Source organism: Gobio gobio (assembly GCF_949357685.1).
Source record: "Gobio gobio genome assembly, chromosome: 4".
NCBI lineage: Eukaryota > Metazoa > Chordata > Actinopteri > Cypriniformes > Gobionidae > Gobio > Gobio gobio.
The window spans coordinates 7,680,806-7,699,085 of NC_137100.1; the positions used below are offsets into that span (position 1 = coordinate 7,680,806).

The window sequence follows — 18,280 nt, forward strand, 5'->3', positions numbered from 1 at the left end:
ACCTGAAAAGATGATCATATTTATACCATCAAGTAAGTTCTCAATTATCCATACAGCACATATAGTTTAATAAAAGACAATTTTTTGTTTTAGGTGGCCACAGTCTCTGAGAAGTCTCGTATCTTGGAGTTGGAGCGGGATCTTGCGTTGAGGCTTAAGGAGGTAGCTGCTCTTCGTAAGCCATTGGATGCTGTACCAGGTCAGGATGGGTATCCTGACTCTGTCGTGGCATCACTCCAGGAGGAGCTCTGTTCCCTCCGTACACAGCTGGCTGCTCAAAGCGACAGTCACCAAGCAGAGCTGTTGTTGTTGCGTGAGATGCTTGAGTCTCGAGAAAAAGCACACAGCGAGTCCTTGTCACAGCTCCAGTCAGCCTCAGGTCACTTGTCAAAGGATAATGAGCAGCTTTTAGGTCAGCTGGCAAAATCGGAGGAAAAGAACTCCAAAATCATTGAGGAGTTGCGTGATAAACTAGTATCAGTCGAGGCCTCACACCAGCAAGTCTTGGAGGAGCTCAAAGCCTCCCATGAGGCAGGCGAAAGCGAGCTCCGTAATGCTCTGGAACAGTTGAAATTGACACACAAACTGGAGTTTGAGGAGCTCGCTAACAAGCATTCTTCTGAAGCCATGGGGAGGACGAGTGAAGCCAAAGAGCACGAGGCACAACTCACGAGAGCCAATGAAGAGAACGAGCGACAGATAGAAACGCTACGCACCAATCTGGAGAAGGTGGAGGAGCAGCACCTGGTGGAAATGGAGGAGGTCTTGGGAAAACTTCACAATGCTGAGCTCAGAGTAAAAGAGCTAGAGGACACAGGGGTTAAGTTAGGTCAGCAGTTGCATGAAAAGGAGCAAGAAACTTTGGAGCAGAATACAGCCCTTCAGACTCTGCAGTCACAGAACAGTCAAGGAAACCAAGAGATGCAAAGCTTATTGACCCAAATAGAGGAGGCAAAAAGTAAAGCCAGATCTCAGGAAGAAAAGGTAGGCTTTCATGTCCATTTATCCCATAACTACTGGACCATACTATACACTATAGGCATGTATAACCTATATAACAAGGAATCTAGTCATGGCCGGCGGATCCATGAACCTTTCAGTGGTCGTGAAAATTCTTTAAAAAATTTCTTTTTAGTTTGGGATTTTGTTTAGACATTACAGTTTTTTTTTGGTAAAATCGTTCACCCCACAATTCAAATGACCCTGTTATAGCCATTCAAATACTAAAGTTCAACCATTTTTTGTAATTATTGGTCCAGGGAGTCTTTTGTTGTGATTTGTACTACACTGGTTTTGTTGACACTGATCGAAATACCTAGTACTGGTTTGTAAAAGTTTTTTTTTTTAAAGTAATCTCAAATATTTAACAAACAATTTGATTGGCAGGTGGTTCTTGAGGCAAAGTTGTTCAAAATGAGGAGATATAATATACATGTTGTGTGTTTTAGTAAAACATCACATAATGTACAATAATTTACACCCGTTAATCGTGATTGCGAACCTGATGGCCGTTTTCTTTCAAATTTCTCAGATCTTTGGGGCTGTGAGTCAAACATGCCCACCAATCCATCAGCCTCTGTTAACCTTGTGTAATATCTGGGGGCCAGTTTTTGCACACGTTTAATAAGTCTTTTACTTCTCACCTTCCATTTGGCGTCGGGGTGCGAGGTGGAATTTACAACCAACCGGTCTGCTAGTTTTCTGCACATTATTCTGATTAGCTAGCTACTATCAAGCACATCCTGCACTCCATTTTCTCATTCGTTCATTTTTCATTCATCATCTCTTTATTGCGCTAATGTGAGAACAACTTTGCGATGTAGGGTAACAACAAATAAATACAGCAAGTTATCTATCGTTTGACACATGATATCTTCGCATAGAAACTAGGTCTGAAAAACAAAGTTGAAAACGTATGCTGTATTTTGAAGCCATACAATAGCTATATATTTCCATCCGCCATAGTTCTTAAATCTAATTCATGGTTAGCAATACGCCAGGTTTTGCGGTAGTCCTGCAGTATTTATTCATTTTTATTGTTTGATCATTTAATTTGTGCATTGTGCATAATAGGGCTGCATGATTAAACAAAATATGCTTGAAATCAGGATATATTTTAGTGCGATGAAATCGCAAAGGCTGCAATTTAATGAAATTAATGTATGTGCTGCGTGTTTCAGAATGAAGTGCGGCACTGTTCATTTACAAATGAGCAGCTCATTATCCACCAGGGTTTGCAGCGTCTCCCTGTGGCTCGGTTCGCAGTAGAAGTTGCTCCACAAGAAACTCCATCTTTGCATGTTTGGGTCGCTATAACCTGCATTTGGGAATGTGAATGTGCCAACCATCTTCCCAAACCTTTTTATTTTATTATTATATTATTATTTTTCTTAAATGATTTGTATTTTTATTTTACAGTGAAATATTACAATAGCATAAAAATATAATATATATATATATATATAAAATTTTGCCCACATTTGTGCAGTACTACAAACAAGCCTGGAATTTATTTAAAATTGCAATCACAATTTTTATCAAAAAAAAATGCACAAAACCGTGCAGCCCTAGTGCATAATACATACATGTTAACATTACCAGTGTTCAGAGTTTTTTTTTCTCCATAATATATAAATCCTTCACTTTTAAGTTCCGCTTTGTGTGACTGGCACTGGTCTTTGTGAGTTTTTGTGTGTGACATTACTCATGTTTTGTCCCCTGTCATTTCCCTTCATTATGGTGGTACACCTTACTCTAGGTCATTGGGTTGAACTCAGTACTAGAGGTAAAACAGCAAGAGTTGAATGGCCTGTTGCAGGAAAAGAGCACTTTGGAGCAAGAAGTTAGTGTGCTGGTAAGTAACTCTATGTGAATTGAAAAGTGAAAATATAAAGTTAAAAGTATCCCATGAGAAAAATACTTCAGCAAAAGCATTAAAGTAACTGAAAATAAAAATACTTAAAAGTAAAAATAGTTCAGCCAAAAATAAATATTCTTTCTTCATTTACAATGAAAGTCAGTGGGGTCCAAATAACATTGGACAGAATATCATATTTTGATCTTCAGAAGAAAGTAAGTCATACAGATTTGGGCTAATCCAAGCATTATAATGGCAGTGACTGTTGGGTCATTTTTGAAGTCCATAAAAGTGCATCTATCCATCATATAACTGCTCCATTAATAAAGGCCTTCTGAAGCGAAGTGGCGTGTTTCTGCAAGAAAAATATCCATATTTAAAACTTTATAGACTAAAATAACTATCTTTCGGCGGTCAGCGGTACGCAAGTGAAAGAGTAACCCTTGACCATTGAACCCTTGACGCATGCGTATTGACGAACGCAGAAGCGCAGAGGATATAGCAAAACAAACACTGGTCATGAATTGGAGTCTAAAACGAGAATTTTTAAAGGGAATTGGTGGAGGATTTTGATACAAGAGAAGAGGGGCTTGAGTTTGTTGTCCAGCCCTTGCGATGCTCCTGTATATCATGTCAGTACCGCTGACCGCCGGAAGCTAGTTATTATAGTCTATAAAGTTTTAAATATGGATATTTTTCTTGCACAAACGCGCCACTTCGCTTCAGAAGGCCTTTATTAACCCCCCAGAGCCGTGTGGAGCAGTTATATGGTTCACTGCCATTATAAATTGGAAGAGCCAGGACATTTTTAATACAACTCCATCTGAAAGAACAATTTATGGTCTAATTTTCATTTTTGGGTGAACTAACCCTTTACATTTGAGTGAACTACTTGGAGTATCACAGGTGCATGTGAATGGTCATCCGGGTACTTTTTGACTACTTTTTTTTTTTAAACGATATATTTGGACGCTACTCTGTCGATGTACGGTTTTCGTATGCTATTTAGTAGTGAAATATTCGATTTCGGACCACCTTGACTGTGAATGGATGTCCCAACTATGGTGGCCCTCTGATGCACCACACAACAAAATAATAGAGTGAATAAAAATAATTATTGCTTCAGCCATAGTCCTCAAATCAATTCACATTCTTAATTTTCTAGACACAGAATCTTGAAAAATCATCTAATGACCAAGCCAAATCTTCTCAGACTAATCAAGGTATGTCTATGCACAGATTACTCTGCTGTTCAAATTTAACATGTGTAAGCTCAATGAACTTTACATTTACTGTGATGATTGCTGTCTATCTCAGAGTTACGCGAGGAGCTCAGGAATAAAGACGAACAATGCACATCTCTTTCTGCTGAATTACAGGATATTAAGAGTCAATTTGCTGGTCAGTACCAAGTTCATCAATCAATATATGAATCAAAGAAGGAACTAATTTTTGTTATTTACGGAATGTATTTATGTATGATTGTCATCTTGTTTCATCTTAAGGTTTACAGAGAAATTTGAAAGCAAGCGAAGAAAAGTGTCTGCAACTGACCAAAGACAAGTCAAAGCTTGAAAATGACATTATGGACGTGTCAAAGTCATCGGGAGACAGTTCTGCTCTAATAACAAAGCTGAATGAGGAAATCAACCGGAAAGAGAGGTGTGCTTTTAATATGTTTGATGAAACTGCTTAGAAAACAAAAACCTATATAAAGTAAATGGTTAAAGGTGCCCCTATTATGCATTTTCGGATATTGCCTTTCATGTAGTGTGTAATATAGCAGTTTGTGAATGTGAAATGTCTTCAAAATTTCAAAGATCAAAATGCAGGATAAATGTAGTTATTGTCTCCCAATAGATTCCGAACTGCCTGAAACGAGTCGTCAGTAATTCCAGTCTCACTGCATGCACAAATCGACGTAGGTTTATAACAAAAGCCGTGTTTCCACCGTGGGAACTTTCCCCAGGAACTAGGGACTTTGGGGTGGTACTCGGTGTGTTTCGACCGCAGGAACCGGGGTCTAAAAAAAAGTTCTGGGTAAAAATTTCCCCCTCAAAATGGCCCTGTTTGCGAGGTAGTACTTTTTCAAAGTTCAGGAACTTGCGGAGGTGGGACTTGGGCGCTGAGCATGCTGATTGGTTGAGTTCACGCAGCATTTCGTTTCAACCTAAAAGTTGTGGTGCGTGCAGTAAGAGTCGTTAGCTATTCAAATCAGCAATGGAGTTTAAAAAATACGACAAGGTTTAGGCTTTATTAAGTTTATTTGCGGAGGACGAAATCCAGTGGGAACTGTAAAGTCTTGCGCAGTCCTACGTCACCGGACTAATCTTCACGGTACTTTAGACCGCATTGGAAATGCAGACAGCAGCAAGTCTGGGGGAAAAAAGAGTTCCTGGGAAAAATATTCCTGGGACAAATTGTTCCGGGTAATTTCGGTGGAAACGGGGCTATATTTTAGGGCTATACGATTAATCGAAAAATAATCAAAACCGAAATTTAGAGTTAGAGTTAAGTTTTAATTACGTGACTCCGCCCCGTCAGTCACATCAAGTGCAGTTTGCAGGCACACAGAGAGATGCAGGAACAGTTATCTGTGTTTATAGATGCCCAGAATCACTATAGTAACTGCATGTTTTACACAGTTTATACAGGTCAGTTGATTGTCGTTCTTCTTATAGCCTACGTGCTGCGACACACACACACACACACACACACACACACACACACACACACACACACACACACACACACACACACACACACACACACACACACACACACACACACACACACACACACACACACACACACACACACACACACAGACGGCGCGCGCAAGCCCTGAAGCCAGATCGCTTTCACTTTCGTCCTCATAAAGTTTGTCAAGTAAATGCGTTTAAAGGTTTGAACATTTAAAGCGATTGGGCCCTATTCAAAAACAACAATACAGAAAACTTCTCCGTTCAGTGCTCAGCTTTTTTTCTGTGACACAGAGAGCTGAGCCGTGTCGCGTCTCTGACATCGTGCGCGTGCCCTGAAATCAGACCTCTTTCACCTGCGTCCTCACAAAGCTTTGTCATATGTGTTTTAAGGCCTGCCAGTTTGAACATTGGAGCGATTTTAGACCATCAGATGTGTATTATGTTGAACTAATGCATGATATATTGTGACACACGAACACTCAGACAGAAGCACATCACCGGAAGATCGCTCGCAGAGAGCAGCGCAGAAACGCTGTGTCAACGCTGTCCTGTGACTAAAGTAAAGTCACTAAAGTAGCTTAGAAACTCAACCGTTATAGCATATATTTTAATACCTTTGAAGTAAGTACAAACCACAGCTTCATAATGAATAGAGACGGTATGAGTAATTCACAAACACCATCACTCTCTCATTAATGCATTCAAATAAATGTAATGTAGGCCTATGTGCTAATTTATCTGTATCTGATGTACAACAAGCAGAAATCTTCCCCATAGACAATAACTGCTGAAAGTATTTTAAAATCACAAAGAAATGCACTTTCATTAGAAAAAAATATTCCACCTTTAATAGTAGAACATATCTACAGTAAAAACCTTATCAGGAACTTACTCAACCTTATGAGGGCAAAAAATGGAAAGCAAAAAAAAGAAAGAAAAAAGAGCCAAATCGTTCATTAATCGTAATCGAGGTAAAATGTTTAATTAATCAAGGTTTTTTATTTTTGGTCAAATCGTTTCAGCCCTACTATATTTGCATAATGCCAGCTTATGGTCTTCATTGGCTGCCTGTGAACGTCTGCTTTGACCCTCAAACTGTTTGGTTCACGTTGTCAGCCTGTCGAGAAGATGCTGTTTTCTACAAAAGCAAATCCATTTTGTATGCACTTCGAAAGGACGAGGATGCGAAGAGTTTTACACTGATACCACAGCAGTTTAACGCCAACCAACATCTCATTACAAATGTATGTCAAACTAAATAAAAACGTACCACTTAGGCTGCGTTTACACTGCAAGTCTTAATGCACCGATCCAATCTTTTGATCATATCCCAGTTTTTTTTGGCCCGCCTGTTTACATTCACTTTAGACACGACTGGTATCCAATATATTTCTTTACATTAATTTCCACCCAAAATGATTGTCGTTGAACACTTTATTATGCACATGGTAGACCCTCTAGTTTTGAATGGCCGTGCTATTAAAATGATTTACATTTATTTAATAAATATGGCCATTAATATTTGCCAGCATGGACAAGATAACAGTTGTCATCATGGATCTGACCGAATGGATATAGAAAGTAACGCAGTGATTTTCGTTTGTTATTTTATCTACAGATTGTTGGATCTAGAATTCTGACGTGAAATAAAGTAGCACTGTAAGATTACTTTTTAGAGAGAGAGACACTAATGCAGCTTTCAGTAGTGAAGCCGTTTTATTTAAAAAACTCACGGGGCTGAGATTGAAAACCAGTTCCTGAATGTTTCTGTGCGCACAATTTCTTTCCTTTATAAAGTTCCCACCGCAATAAAAAAAGCTGTGAGTGAGAGCATACAGGCACATCTGCTTCATAATACAACATAAAAAAAACTTCTTTATGGGCAAACATGTCACCCTCGACTTATGTTGCTTTGGAATTCAAAGGGGAATCGGATATACTGTTGCGACGTAGGTTGATTGTCTATAGGATCTGATTTAAAACCACATTTAGAAGTGGCTCAGATCGGATGTGTGTGCAGCAAATTCCAATCTGTGTGCCAGTGTAAACGCAGCCTTAGAAATGTCCTGCTCAAGTTGTGCTCGCGATGGTGGTTCAACCCGATCAGCTACTTCTAATGTTTTATTATCGGACTTGGGTTGAATTGATACGGTAAAACCAAGCAGCAACCTCCCCCAGTTTCTCTTGAAGCCAATACGGAAGTGACTTAAACTGCAATTCATCGACTGACCACTAGAGACAGGCTCCAGAAGGGATGCAGAATCTCATTGAGCCCCATGTTAAAATGCCCAACTTTACAGCAGAAAAAAACATGTTTACAGCCTGGTACAAATTGTGGGTTTGGTCTATACGGCTAATTTTGCCCTTCATGACAACTGTGAGGGGGGTGAATTTTTTGATAACCCATTCGTTTACATTATATAAAGCCTTAAAGTTCTGCATTATTAAGGGCGTGGCCACTTTGAGTGACAGGTGAATAGCCGTTTGTCTGCTGTCTGTTAGTCATCACGTCACCTCAGCTCCAGCCACATCTCGCCTCTTTGCCCATTTTCTGTTATCCGGGAGTGACGCGCGGTGACACTGCCAAGATTGCAACGGCCGACTTTACGCTTCAAAACTGCCCTTCAGAATCCTATGGGTGACGTCATGGACACTACGTCAATATTTTTTTTACAGTGTATGAGGAAAAACCAACACACTCGTCACTGTTTGTATCTATGTTTGTACAAGTGCTGCGGAAAATACGAAGCTAATATTCAGATATGGTAAGGGGTGTTTCATTTCCAACTTGCGCTGTAAGCAGTAGACCAATCATAACAGACTGGGCCATCTGACCAATCAGAGCAGAGAGACTGAATCTTTGAACAAACTCCGACTCTTTGAGAAATGAGGTTATGATGCAATGTATATTATGAGAAGTGTTTTTTGACCTTGGATGCATGAAAACCTATTTTAGGAGACCTCCAAAACAAAATGTTTTGCATACTAGGGGCACTTTAACCTCAGTTTACATTATTCGCTTGATTTACACCACATGTGATCATATTTTGGAGGACTAAATACTGATTTATACTTCTGCATCGGACCTGTGCCGTAGTCTACCAGTTGGTTTTCCGTTGTCCATGTCGACGTGCAATTACACATGCAGAGGGAAGAGGTGGGGTTCTAGCAGACCAATCACAGCGCTTGTGGTCCGTGCAGAATTAACGCGTTGTTACATTTTTGGAGAGGTGCACGTCAGGCTACGTGTGCTACACGCAGCCTACGACATAGCTAGGTTCAACGCAGAAGTATAAATCAGCCTTAAATTGCATAATAACAAATCAAACCTTATTTGAGGAAATCGTACCTAATTCACAAAGCATATTTAATTTCAGGGCACTAGAGGAGCTTCAGAACCAGCTTGCCGAGGAGAGGGAGAAGGCTGCTCAGGCTGAGGAGAGTCGTTCTCAAGCACAAGTCCAGGCTGAGAAGGAAACCAAAACTCTCACGCAGAAACACCAAGCAGAGCTATCCAACCTACAGGAGAAGATCAAGCTATTGGTGAGAACCTTTGAACTTCTCCAATCTCACTTGTATTGTTACCAATTGAAATAAAGGCATCATCTTCTGGTGTTTAAGGGGCCATTTACACGACACCGTTTTCAACTAAAAACATAAAACATTTTGTGCGTTTTGGCCGTTCATTTAGACAACAACAGCGTTTTGGGGGCCTGAAAAAGCAAACTTTTGAAAACGGGTTTCAGAGTGCACGTTTTTGAAAACTATACAGAGACAGTCTATAGGCGTGTAGTGTTTCTTTAAAAAGTGACATTGCCAACTACTGGCCTGGCATGAATAATACAGCGTTTTTTATCATCGTCGCGGATCCTTGTGAACGGGGATCGTTTTGACAGTGGTGTTGTCTGTATGTGGAAAAATGTGAAGGAAAAACGTTGAAAAACAAACATTTTAGTAAACGTGCCTTAGTGTACTGATTTAACACTTTCAACGTTATAAAAATCATTGGTTTTCTAACAACTCCCCCTTTCCCCTGTACTTGGACCCTGAGTCTCTAATATGACTTGAAAACTGACTTTTCTTTGTGACTCCTCAGGAGAAGAGCGCTGAAGACAATCAGGCTAAAACCAAAGACATGCATGCATCGGGAGAGAAAGCGCTTGCAGATGCTGTGGAACACCATTCAAAAGAAATGCAAGAATTACACAGCAAGTTTGAAAAAGTACAAAAGGAGCTCCATGTGTCTCAGGATGAGAGCCTGGAGCTGAGGAAACAGAATGAAGAGTTGATGGCTTTCAAAGAAAAGGCTGCGGTAAGACACAACTCTTCATTTGTGAGAGAGCATGGGCTATTTTGTACTTCTACATGTATTACTTGTTTTTCCATTAAAAAAAGAAGTGTATTGAATTTTCTCTTCCCATAAGCTCGGTCTCATGATGCTTTGACACTTAAACATATTGTAGTCTTATGTAGCAGTCATTTCACTCTCACTGCTTTCAAAAACTTTTCTATATCATTATAGATGATGATGATGAATACTTTTTTAATCCCTTTACTAAGGGAGATTCAAACATCCAGTAGTTCACACAATACCAGTTACAGACTATTGACTATCGCACAAACACCCAAAATTTAATAAATAGATGACACCGCCACAACAACCTATTTAAAAGCTGCACAATAAAGAGCATAGTAGCATACATGTTTAAATACACCTTGTCCTAAGAATAAATAATTAACTCAAATTAATATAAACAGACTAAAACATTGCACATGGTCCCTGAAAGTCCCGTGCATCCTGAAAATTGTGCATCCTGGGTTCAAAACTACACAAAAAATGGTCTTGTTAATTGAAATAAAGCTGTTACTGTAACTCTGACCCTACTGCTAATTTTCACTTAGACCTCAGAGAAAGCAGAACAGACTGCACAGGCCTCGTTGGAGAAGTTGACCCAGGAGAACCAGCAACTTCAGAAAGACAAGTCTGAGACTGATGCTCTGGTGACACAGCTCAAGAACTTAAAGCAGGAAATGCAGGGCAAGGTGAGTGCACGCTGAGGACAGGAAGAATTATTTCAAACACTCCGGTCGTGTTTTGCAGTTCCGACATTACACCAAACCCAGACTAGGGCTGGACGATATGGCCAAAAAATCATATCTCTGTATTTTTTGGTTGAATGGCGATACACAGTATATATCCCGTTTTTCGATTTGGATTAAAAAAAAAATCTGTATTTATTCTAATAATTTTATTTCACATCCTGCCAAATGATGTCCTAAAAACGATGTTGATATTGAAGGCTATAAACAAATACAGTGAATGTAATGTAGGCTATGCAATATATTATGTGCAAAAAGGGGGTTTACAATCTAAAAACTAAATTAATAATTTTATTTTTTAAATTCACTAAATGAAACAAAAACAAAAGCATATTAGCCTATATATGATTAACCTATTATAATGGTCACTTTCATAAAAATAGACTGACTTTTATTGTTCAACAACAAATATTTCAGAAATATGTATACTTTAGTCAGAATTATTGCGCTCCGTCTGTTTGGCGCGCATGTAGGCAGCGGCGCTCGTTCACGGAAGCCTGAATTTTAGCTGAGATTTACTTGCAGAAGGCCCGTCCTCTCCTGACAACAAAATGAATATATTTTCTTGACTTTCTAACATTTACAGATGGAGAATATACCTGTGAAATGTAAGTTATGCACTGAGGAAAGCACCGCATTTCAAACCCATTAAAAACTGCGAGGATTTATCAGTCTGTCAGCACAAGTAGCCTCAGAGCATCTGGCAGGGCAAGCTGCTTTAAACTACGTGTTAACTATTTCTCACCCTTAATATAAAGCATGTGTCGCGTTTAGGACAAGTTGTATCATGCACTTTCACTGCATCAGCTCATTCTGCTATTTTTCAGATGCGTTCGTATCAATCTACTGTATATCGATATAAACGGTATTGCCTCATTCCATATCGTTTCTAAAAAATATATAAATTATTGCTGGGAATTGAAAAAAAAAAAACCCTAATTAAAAGTTTTTAAAATTTTATATTGTAATAATTTCAGTTACTCTCCAAATTAATGTAGAAACAATTTAAAGACAGTATATTTTAAATATGTGTTGTAATGGCATGTTTTTATGAATGAAGGCCAGTATCACTGATACTAATGTCTCTATGAAACATTAATGACGTTACATTACAGTATAACTGAAAGCTCCCAATTTCAACATTTATTTGGCTTTAAAAAAACAACTTTTAATTTAATTGAACTTAGAACAATCTTTACATAAACCCATTATGATAAGTTATTTTTTACCAGTGGCCTTCCCTGTTAGACATATACAGAAATGTAAAAGTTATCAAACACCTTTCTTAACTGCATAAATAATAAATGAAATCTAGATTAATCATCATTAAAGCTACAATTTTCTCTGTTCCCGTTGTTCTGTGATGATCATTAATGACAGGCATCATCAGTGCTCCTGTCACTTTAAGAACGGCCGCTGACGAACATGACGCGGATCTGACGCGCTGTCCCGCGCATCTCATTTCCTCACAACTCTTTAAGTTCATTTAAGTCGTTATTTAACTAATTTAAGACTCCTAATATGAGAATAACCAAAATTCTCTGTGTTGTTGTTATTGTTTGTTCAAGAGCAAAAGAGAACTCTATGTGAGCAGGAGACTGACGTGAGTCTGTCTGTGCGTCGAGTGTGTGTGTCAGAGTGTCCCTCAATTAGCTGACATGAGACGCAGCCACACAGACAGGACACACACACACACACACACAGGACATTGACATACAGCGCGTTCTCTTGTGTCTTGTCGCGCTTGAAAGCATTTCCATGATTAGGAGCGTGATCATGTAACGCTAGGCAAAAATGGATATAAAAACGGATGCTGCGTTATTTGCGTTAAATATTTTTAATGCGTTAAGCTGAAAAAATTCATCGCCCGTGTTAACGCGTTAATTTGCCCAGCCCTAATATAAATATATTGTACAAACTCGATATACCGCCCAGCCCTAACCCAGACTAGACTATCATTTTTTGTGTTGTAGCACTACTAATAAAGGAATGTGCTGTTACTATCCTTAAAGTGCTGTTTTTGAAGAGAAAACTCTGAGAAAATTTACAGGAATTATATAAGTAAAACTTAACCATCCACCTGGAAAAGTTGGCCCGCTGAAAAAAAGTGTAAAAAAATAATTTATACAACTGTGCAGTTCAAATAACATGAAAAATTCATGTAAACGCCAGTATGAGCTGCATATTTGTTTTTGTTTTTTATATTACATTTCATGTGTGTAATATAGCGGTTTGTGAATGTGAAAGTCTGCAAATTTTCAAAGATTAAAGTGCAAATAAATGGAGTTAATGTCTCGGATGTATGTAAACCTCTTGTAGGAGACCTCCAAAACTAAACGAGGAACCTTTAAAATAGCATAATAGGGGCACTAAGAGTGATAACTGAAACCGAAACTTTTTATACGAGTCATTATTATTTTTTGCATTAATCAACATCTTGCCACAGATAAAACGACTTAATATAATGAATACATTTATCCTCAGATGTCTGCAGAATTGTTTACTATTTGCTAGTGCTTGCTTTAAGTTGCTCAATGTGTTCTCTGTACTTTTTGTAGCTGGATGCTCTAACAAAGCAGAAGTCGGAGTATCAAGAGAATCTGAGTTCTGAGAGTCAGAAGATCAGCGGCCTCAGTAAAGAGATGTGAGTGTCTTAACCATTTACCCACACCGCAATTCTTTATCAGCTGAAATTGTGTAACTTGAGTGATTTCTGTGTTATATTCATTCTAGCAAAAGGCCCTAATAAGTGTGTGTGTCTCTGTTGCGTAAACAAATGCTGGTTGTGTTTCAGTGAGGAGTTAAAACAAGAAGTCACTGAAAAAACCCAGGCAGTGGATGCTCTGAAGAACGAGAAGGATAAGTTAACCATGGAACTTGCCAGCAGCCACAAAGACAGTGACATTCTACTAAACGTATGTTAACCAAATTACATGTATTATTGTACTCTTTTATATGCATCATATAAAATGTTTCGTTCTTGTCAGTCAAATGATTAAAACAATTTCAATCGAATTAAATGACCAGCGGTTTATGTACATTTTATTGAAAACTTTGCAGTTTGTTGGCTGAATATTTATATGCCTAACCTAACAATAATTTGAACATCACGTTGTGCTCATGTACTATTATTATTGGGCTATTTTGTGAGAAGTAAATTAATTATCTTTGCTTTCAACTTAATGCAGCTCAAAAAGGAGTGTGACAGTCTCAACGATAAGTTGAAGGAGATGAAAACGAGGTAAGGAACTTTTCCTAGTTGTCAAAACCAAGTTTATGTATAAGCGAGAAGAAGTTTGTTGGCCCATTTGCGTGACACTGAGGGTAGATGAACTGATCTCTCGTACCGATTCACCAGCGTTGTTAGCTTTGAACTGTGCAAGAGAGCCGTCCATGCGAGAGATCCGCTTCCTATTTATTCTTTAGCGTTAAGAGAGGAAATAAAAGTTAAAAAATTGTTTCATTTCTGTATTATGTTAAAGTGCCCCTGTTATGCTATTTTAAAGGTTCCTAGTTTTCATCTGGAAGTCTCATACAATAGGCTTACATGCATTCAAGGTTAAAAACACTTTATTTTTCTCATAATATCCACTGCAGCATTAGCTCTTTTCTCAGTATCTGAAATGGTTTGTTCAAGGATTCGGTCTCTCTTAACACCCCGCCTTTTCTGAAAGCTTCCTTTGTTCTGGTTGGTCGGATGGCCCAGTCTGTTATGATTGGTCTAGCACTTACAGCTTACAGGAAACCCAATGACCATTACCATATCTGAGGCTGAATCCGAAATCACCCCCTAAACCCTCATAAACTATTCCCTATGTTAGTTCACTAATATAGTTCACTTGAAGGAGTGAATGTAAACGAGTGCGTGAAGTCGGACAGCCTGTGCACTCGTTATTGCGGTGCAATGTGGGATTGAATGAGTGCACTCAATATCCACTATCCACAAAATGGCTGTCCCTTCAAATAATGCCCTATTTGATGGTTAGGGGGGCGATTTCGGATTCAGTCTGAATTTCAGCTCTGTATCTTCCTCAGAAATTGTACGCACAGTGATGCGAACAGTAACAAATGCTGTTTGTTTTACTGTATCAATTCCAGTGCGAGTCCTCGTCTTTTGGAAGTGCATGCTTCCAAAAAAGTGGATTTGTTACTCATCGCAGAAAACAGCATCTTTTCAACATGTCGATTACTAAAACTCTTCCAGTTTTAACTTCTTAAAGGGTTAGTTCACCCAAAAATGAAAATTCTGTCATTAATTACTCTCCCTCATGTCGTTGGATACCCGTCAGACCTCCGTTCATATTCGGAACACAAATGAAGATATTTCTGTTGAAAGCTGATGGCTGAGAAAGGCTTCAGATAGGCCTCCATTGGCATTCAGTACATTTACACTTCCAAGATCCATGAAAGGCACTTAAAACGTCGTTACAAAGTCCATCTCACCACAGTGGCTCTACAATAATTTTACGATGCGACGACAATAGTTTTTGTGCGAAAAAAAAAAAAAAATAACACCTTTATCCAACTTGTTCTTGTCTTCCGTGTGCGCCTCCACGACGCATGCACGAGAATATGACGCAGATCCGGCGTTCGGACACATGACCCAGAAACGATTTGCTTACAAGCAGAGGAAGACGCGCGTGTCTAAGCTGTTGGATTCTACATTGATCGTGCTTTAGGTCTCGGCGTAGTGCTCAAAATGGGGCTTAAGTGTGCATTTCATGGATTCCCGAACGCCGGATCTACGTCATATTCTCGCGCATGCGTCGTGGAGGCGCACACGGAAGACAATAGTTGGATAAAGGTGTTTTTTTTTTTTTTTTTTGCGCACAAAAACTATTGTTGTCGCATCGTAAAATTATTGTAGAGTCACTGTGGTGAGATGGACTTTGTAACGACGTTTTAAGTGCCTTTCATGGATCTTGGAAGTGTCAATGTACTGAATGCCAATGGAGGCCTATCTGAAGCCTTTCTCAGCCATCAGCTTTCAACTAAAATATCTTCATTTGTGTTCCGAAGATGAACGGAGGTCTTACGGGTGTCGAACGACATGAGGGTGAGTAATTAATGACAGAATTTTCATTTTTGGGTGAACTAAGCTACAACTACATTGTTTGAGGGTCAGATTAGACGTTGTTTGCAAGCAGCCAATTAAGACCCTAAAACCCTCTACAATGCTAGTAAATCACTCGCTTATGCAATTAGCCATTGGCTAATTAATGCTTCGATTTTACTCACCAGTGTGTGTGTGTGTGTGTGTGTGTGTGTGTGTGTGTGTGTGAGAGGCAAAGAATAAGTTTAGCATAGATATATTTTCATTCGCTGAACACTCAGAGAAACAGGGTTTCGCTCTCCGTCAAGCGATCTGTCTGATGCGCAGCGTACCTGTATCTGACGTACCGTAAACTCTAGTGTGAAGGCGCACAACCCGCCGCCGTTTTGCTAAGAGCGCTGTGTTTCTCACACACGCAAAGAGAGAGTCTTAAATACCATGCAGAATCGATGCGCTACATTTAAACCATATTCTTTTTTGTATTTTCCTGTCAAAATAACGGAGTTCATTTGGAATTATTTAGCTTTTAAGAACAAGCAAAAGCGGTTTCTCCGGTAGTGGGCGGGACTAATGCACAAACGGCAATCTCATTGGCTGGCGCTCATCTATTACCATCCCTGTTTTGATTTCAGCAAATCAGTTTGAGTGAACGCTGACAACCTGATTAATATTCATGAAACCAGCAGCTCTTTAGTGATGTGTTGTTGTATTGTTATTAATAGTAGAATTAGTAGTAGTATTATTGTCTTATTAATAATTATGATCTATTACTATTATAATTTTTTTACTGAGACACTGAATGACCAACAATATCTTAAGCACTACCAGTCCTAAGTTTAGTTAAAATGACAAATATGCAGTCATACATGGTTACCGAGTTTTAGTTCTAATTACTGAAGTTCTTTCATTAAATAATGCTTGATTAACCTAATATCATAATATAATGCTTGATTCGGTAGAATCATATATATCCATATTCAGCTCTGAAAAAAATAAACAAACAAACAAACTAATAAATAAAATAGTATATCAGTCTGGCGAGTAAACTAAAAAAAACGATATATATACATGAATGTGTGTGTGTGTATTTATATTATAATTATACACTGTACACATTATGTAAACACAAGCTCAGCTTTCGATGCGATTAATCGCAATTAATTATTCGACAGCACTAATAAACATTATTTTGGTATATATATATATATATATATGTTCATTCATTCATTCATACACACACACACACACACACACACACACACACACACACATATATATATATATATATACTTTAAACTAAAGGCACTATATATTATTATAGCACTTTATAGACATGACAATGTTTTTTAATCCTAGTCAGTCTCTTCCCTACACCCTCAAATGCTATAAGGGGATTGTCATCTACCTACCCTCGTGCCAAACGTGTGTGTTTTTATTTTGTTGCTTTTGTGTACAATACAGAATGGGATGTTTAGCAGACAAGCTGCTCTTTTCCATACAATGAAATAATACAGTAAACAGGAACTCTCAGACTCTATCAAGCATCATAAAAGTTGTCCATACACTCTTAAAAATAAAGGTTTCAAAAAGTTCCAAAATTTGTGAAGAACAAATGTAATAATCGAAATAACCTTTTTCCACTATAAAGAACTTTTTGTGCAATGGAAAGGTTTCCGTGAATGTTAAATATGTTTATTTTTATTGAATGCAGAATGCACACTTTATATAATCTGTCTTCTGCACAGGGAAAGCACTTTAAGAAGTGAATCTGAAAAGGAGAAAGCAGCGGTTCAGCAATCTCTCCAAACACAGAGTGCCTTGATCTCAGAAAAAGACAAAGAATTAAACTCTCTGAGAAATGAGGTAACCTCTTCAGTGACTAAAACAAATAGACATATTATTTCTCTGGTATCTGACTGCATGCCACAGATGAGATTGCAGAATGTAAATCTCTCATATGAGTGCAGAATTGTTCATAATTGATTAGTTCCTGCTTTAGGTTGTCCTTGTTATATGTTGTGTGTATTTATAGATGATCAGACGATGGCCAAAGTATTTCTAAATGTTTTTTTGTTGTACTTTTTGTAGCTGGATACTCTAACAAAGCAGAACTCGGAGCATCAAGAAAATCTGGGTTCTAACAGCGAGAGGATCAGCGGCCTCAGTAAAGAGATGTGAGTGTCTTAACCATTTTCCCACACTGCAATTCTTTGTTTTGTTTGTAGAATTGTGAAATTTTAGTCTATTTTAGATATTTTAGATATTTATCCCTCTAGAGTAGACTAACCCAAGTTTTTGTTAACGGGTGAAGATCTTTCTTTATTCCCTTTAAGGCCAGAGTCCAATATCTCTGAAGCATATTTTTTGGCTGTGATGGTTTGAACTCTTGGAATTTTTACTTTTCGGTTGGTTCTTATGAAAATACTTTTAAGTGAGACCAGTTTTGTTTTTATTTTTTTTACCTTTTAAAGATAAACTTTAAAAACGTTTAATAAATTTAGCTTTTATTTGTTTTTTATATATAATTTGGGTCACACTTTAGATTACTGTCCAATTCTCACTATT

General features: G+C 38.3%; 1 protein-coding gene across 4 annotated transcripts in view; it reads left to right on the top strand.

Annotated features, from left to right (window-relative positions):
- clip1a (CAP-GLY domain containing linker protein 1a) overlaps positions 1–18,280 on the top strand; it is a 75,422-nt gene that overhangs the window by 43,497 nt on the left and 13,645 nt on the right. For 2 of the 4 annotated variants that reach the window (XM_079813887.1, XM_079813885.1), the window contains 13 exons: positions 94–984; positions 2,759–2,854; positions 4,023–4,080; positions 4,175–4,258; positions 4,363–4,519; positions 8,940–9,105; positions 9,659–9,874; positions 10,465–10,605; positions 13,221–13,306; positions 13,457–13,577; positions 13,851–13,903; positions 17,461–17,578; positions 17,804–17,889. In XM_079813887.1, coding sequence (XP_079670013.1) covers positions 94–984; positions 2,759–2,854; positions 4,023–4,080; positions 4,175–4,258; positions 4,363–4,519; positions 8,940–9,105; positions 9,659–9,874; positions 10,465–10,605; positions 13,221–13,306; positions 13,457–13,577; positions 13,851–13,903; positions 17,461–17,578; positions 17,804–17,889 — 2,273 coding nt within the window. The remainder of the gene's footprint in view (positions 1–93; positions 985–2,758; positions 2,855–4,022; positions 4,081–4,174; positions 4,259–4,362; positions 4,520–8,939; positions 9,106–9,658; positions 9,875–10,464; positions 10,606–13,220; positions 13,307–13,456; positions 13,578–13,850; positions 13,904–17,460; positions 17,579–17,803; positions 17,890–18,280) is intronic. The other 2 variants (XM_079813886.1, XM_079813888.1) reach the window with 1 other exon arrangement.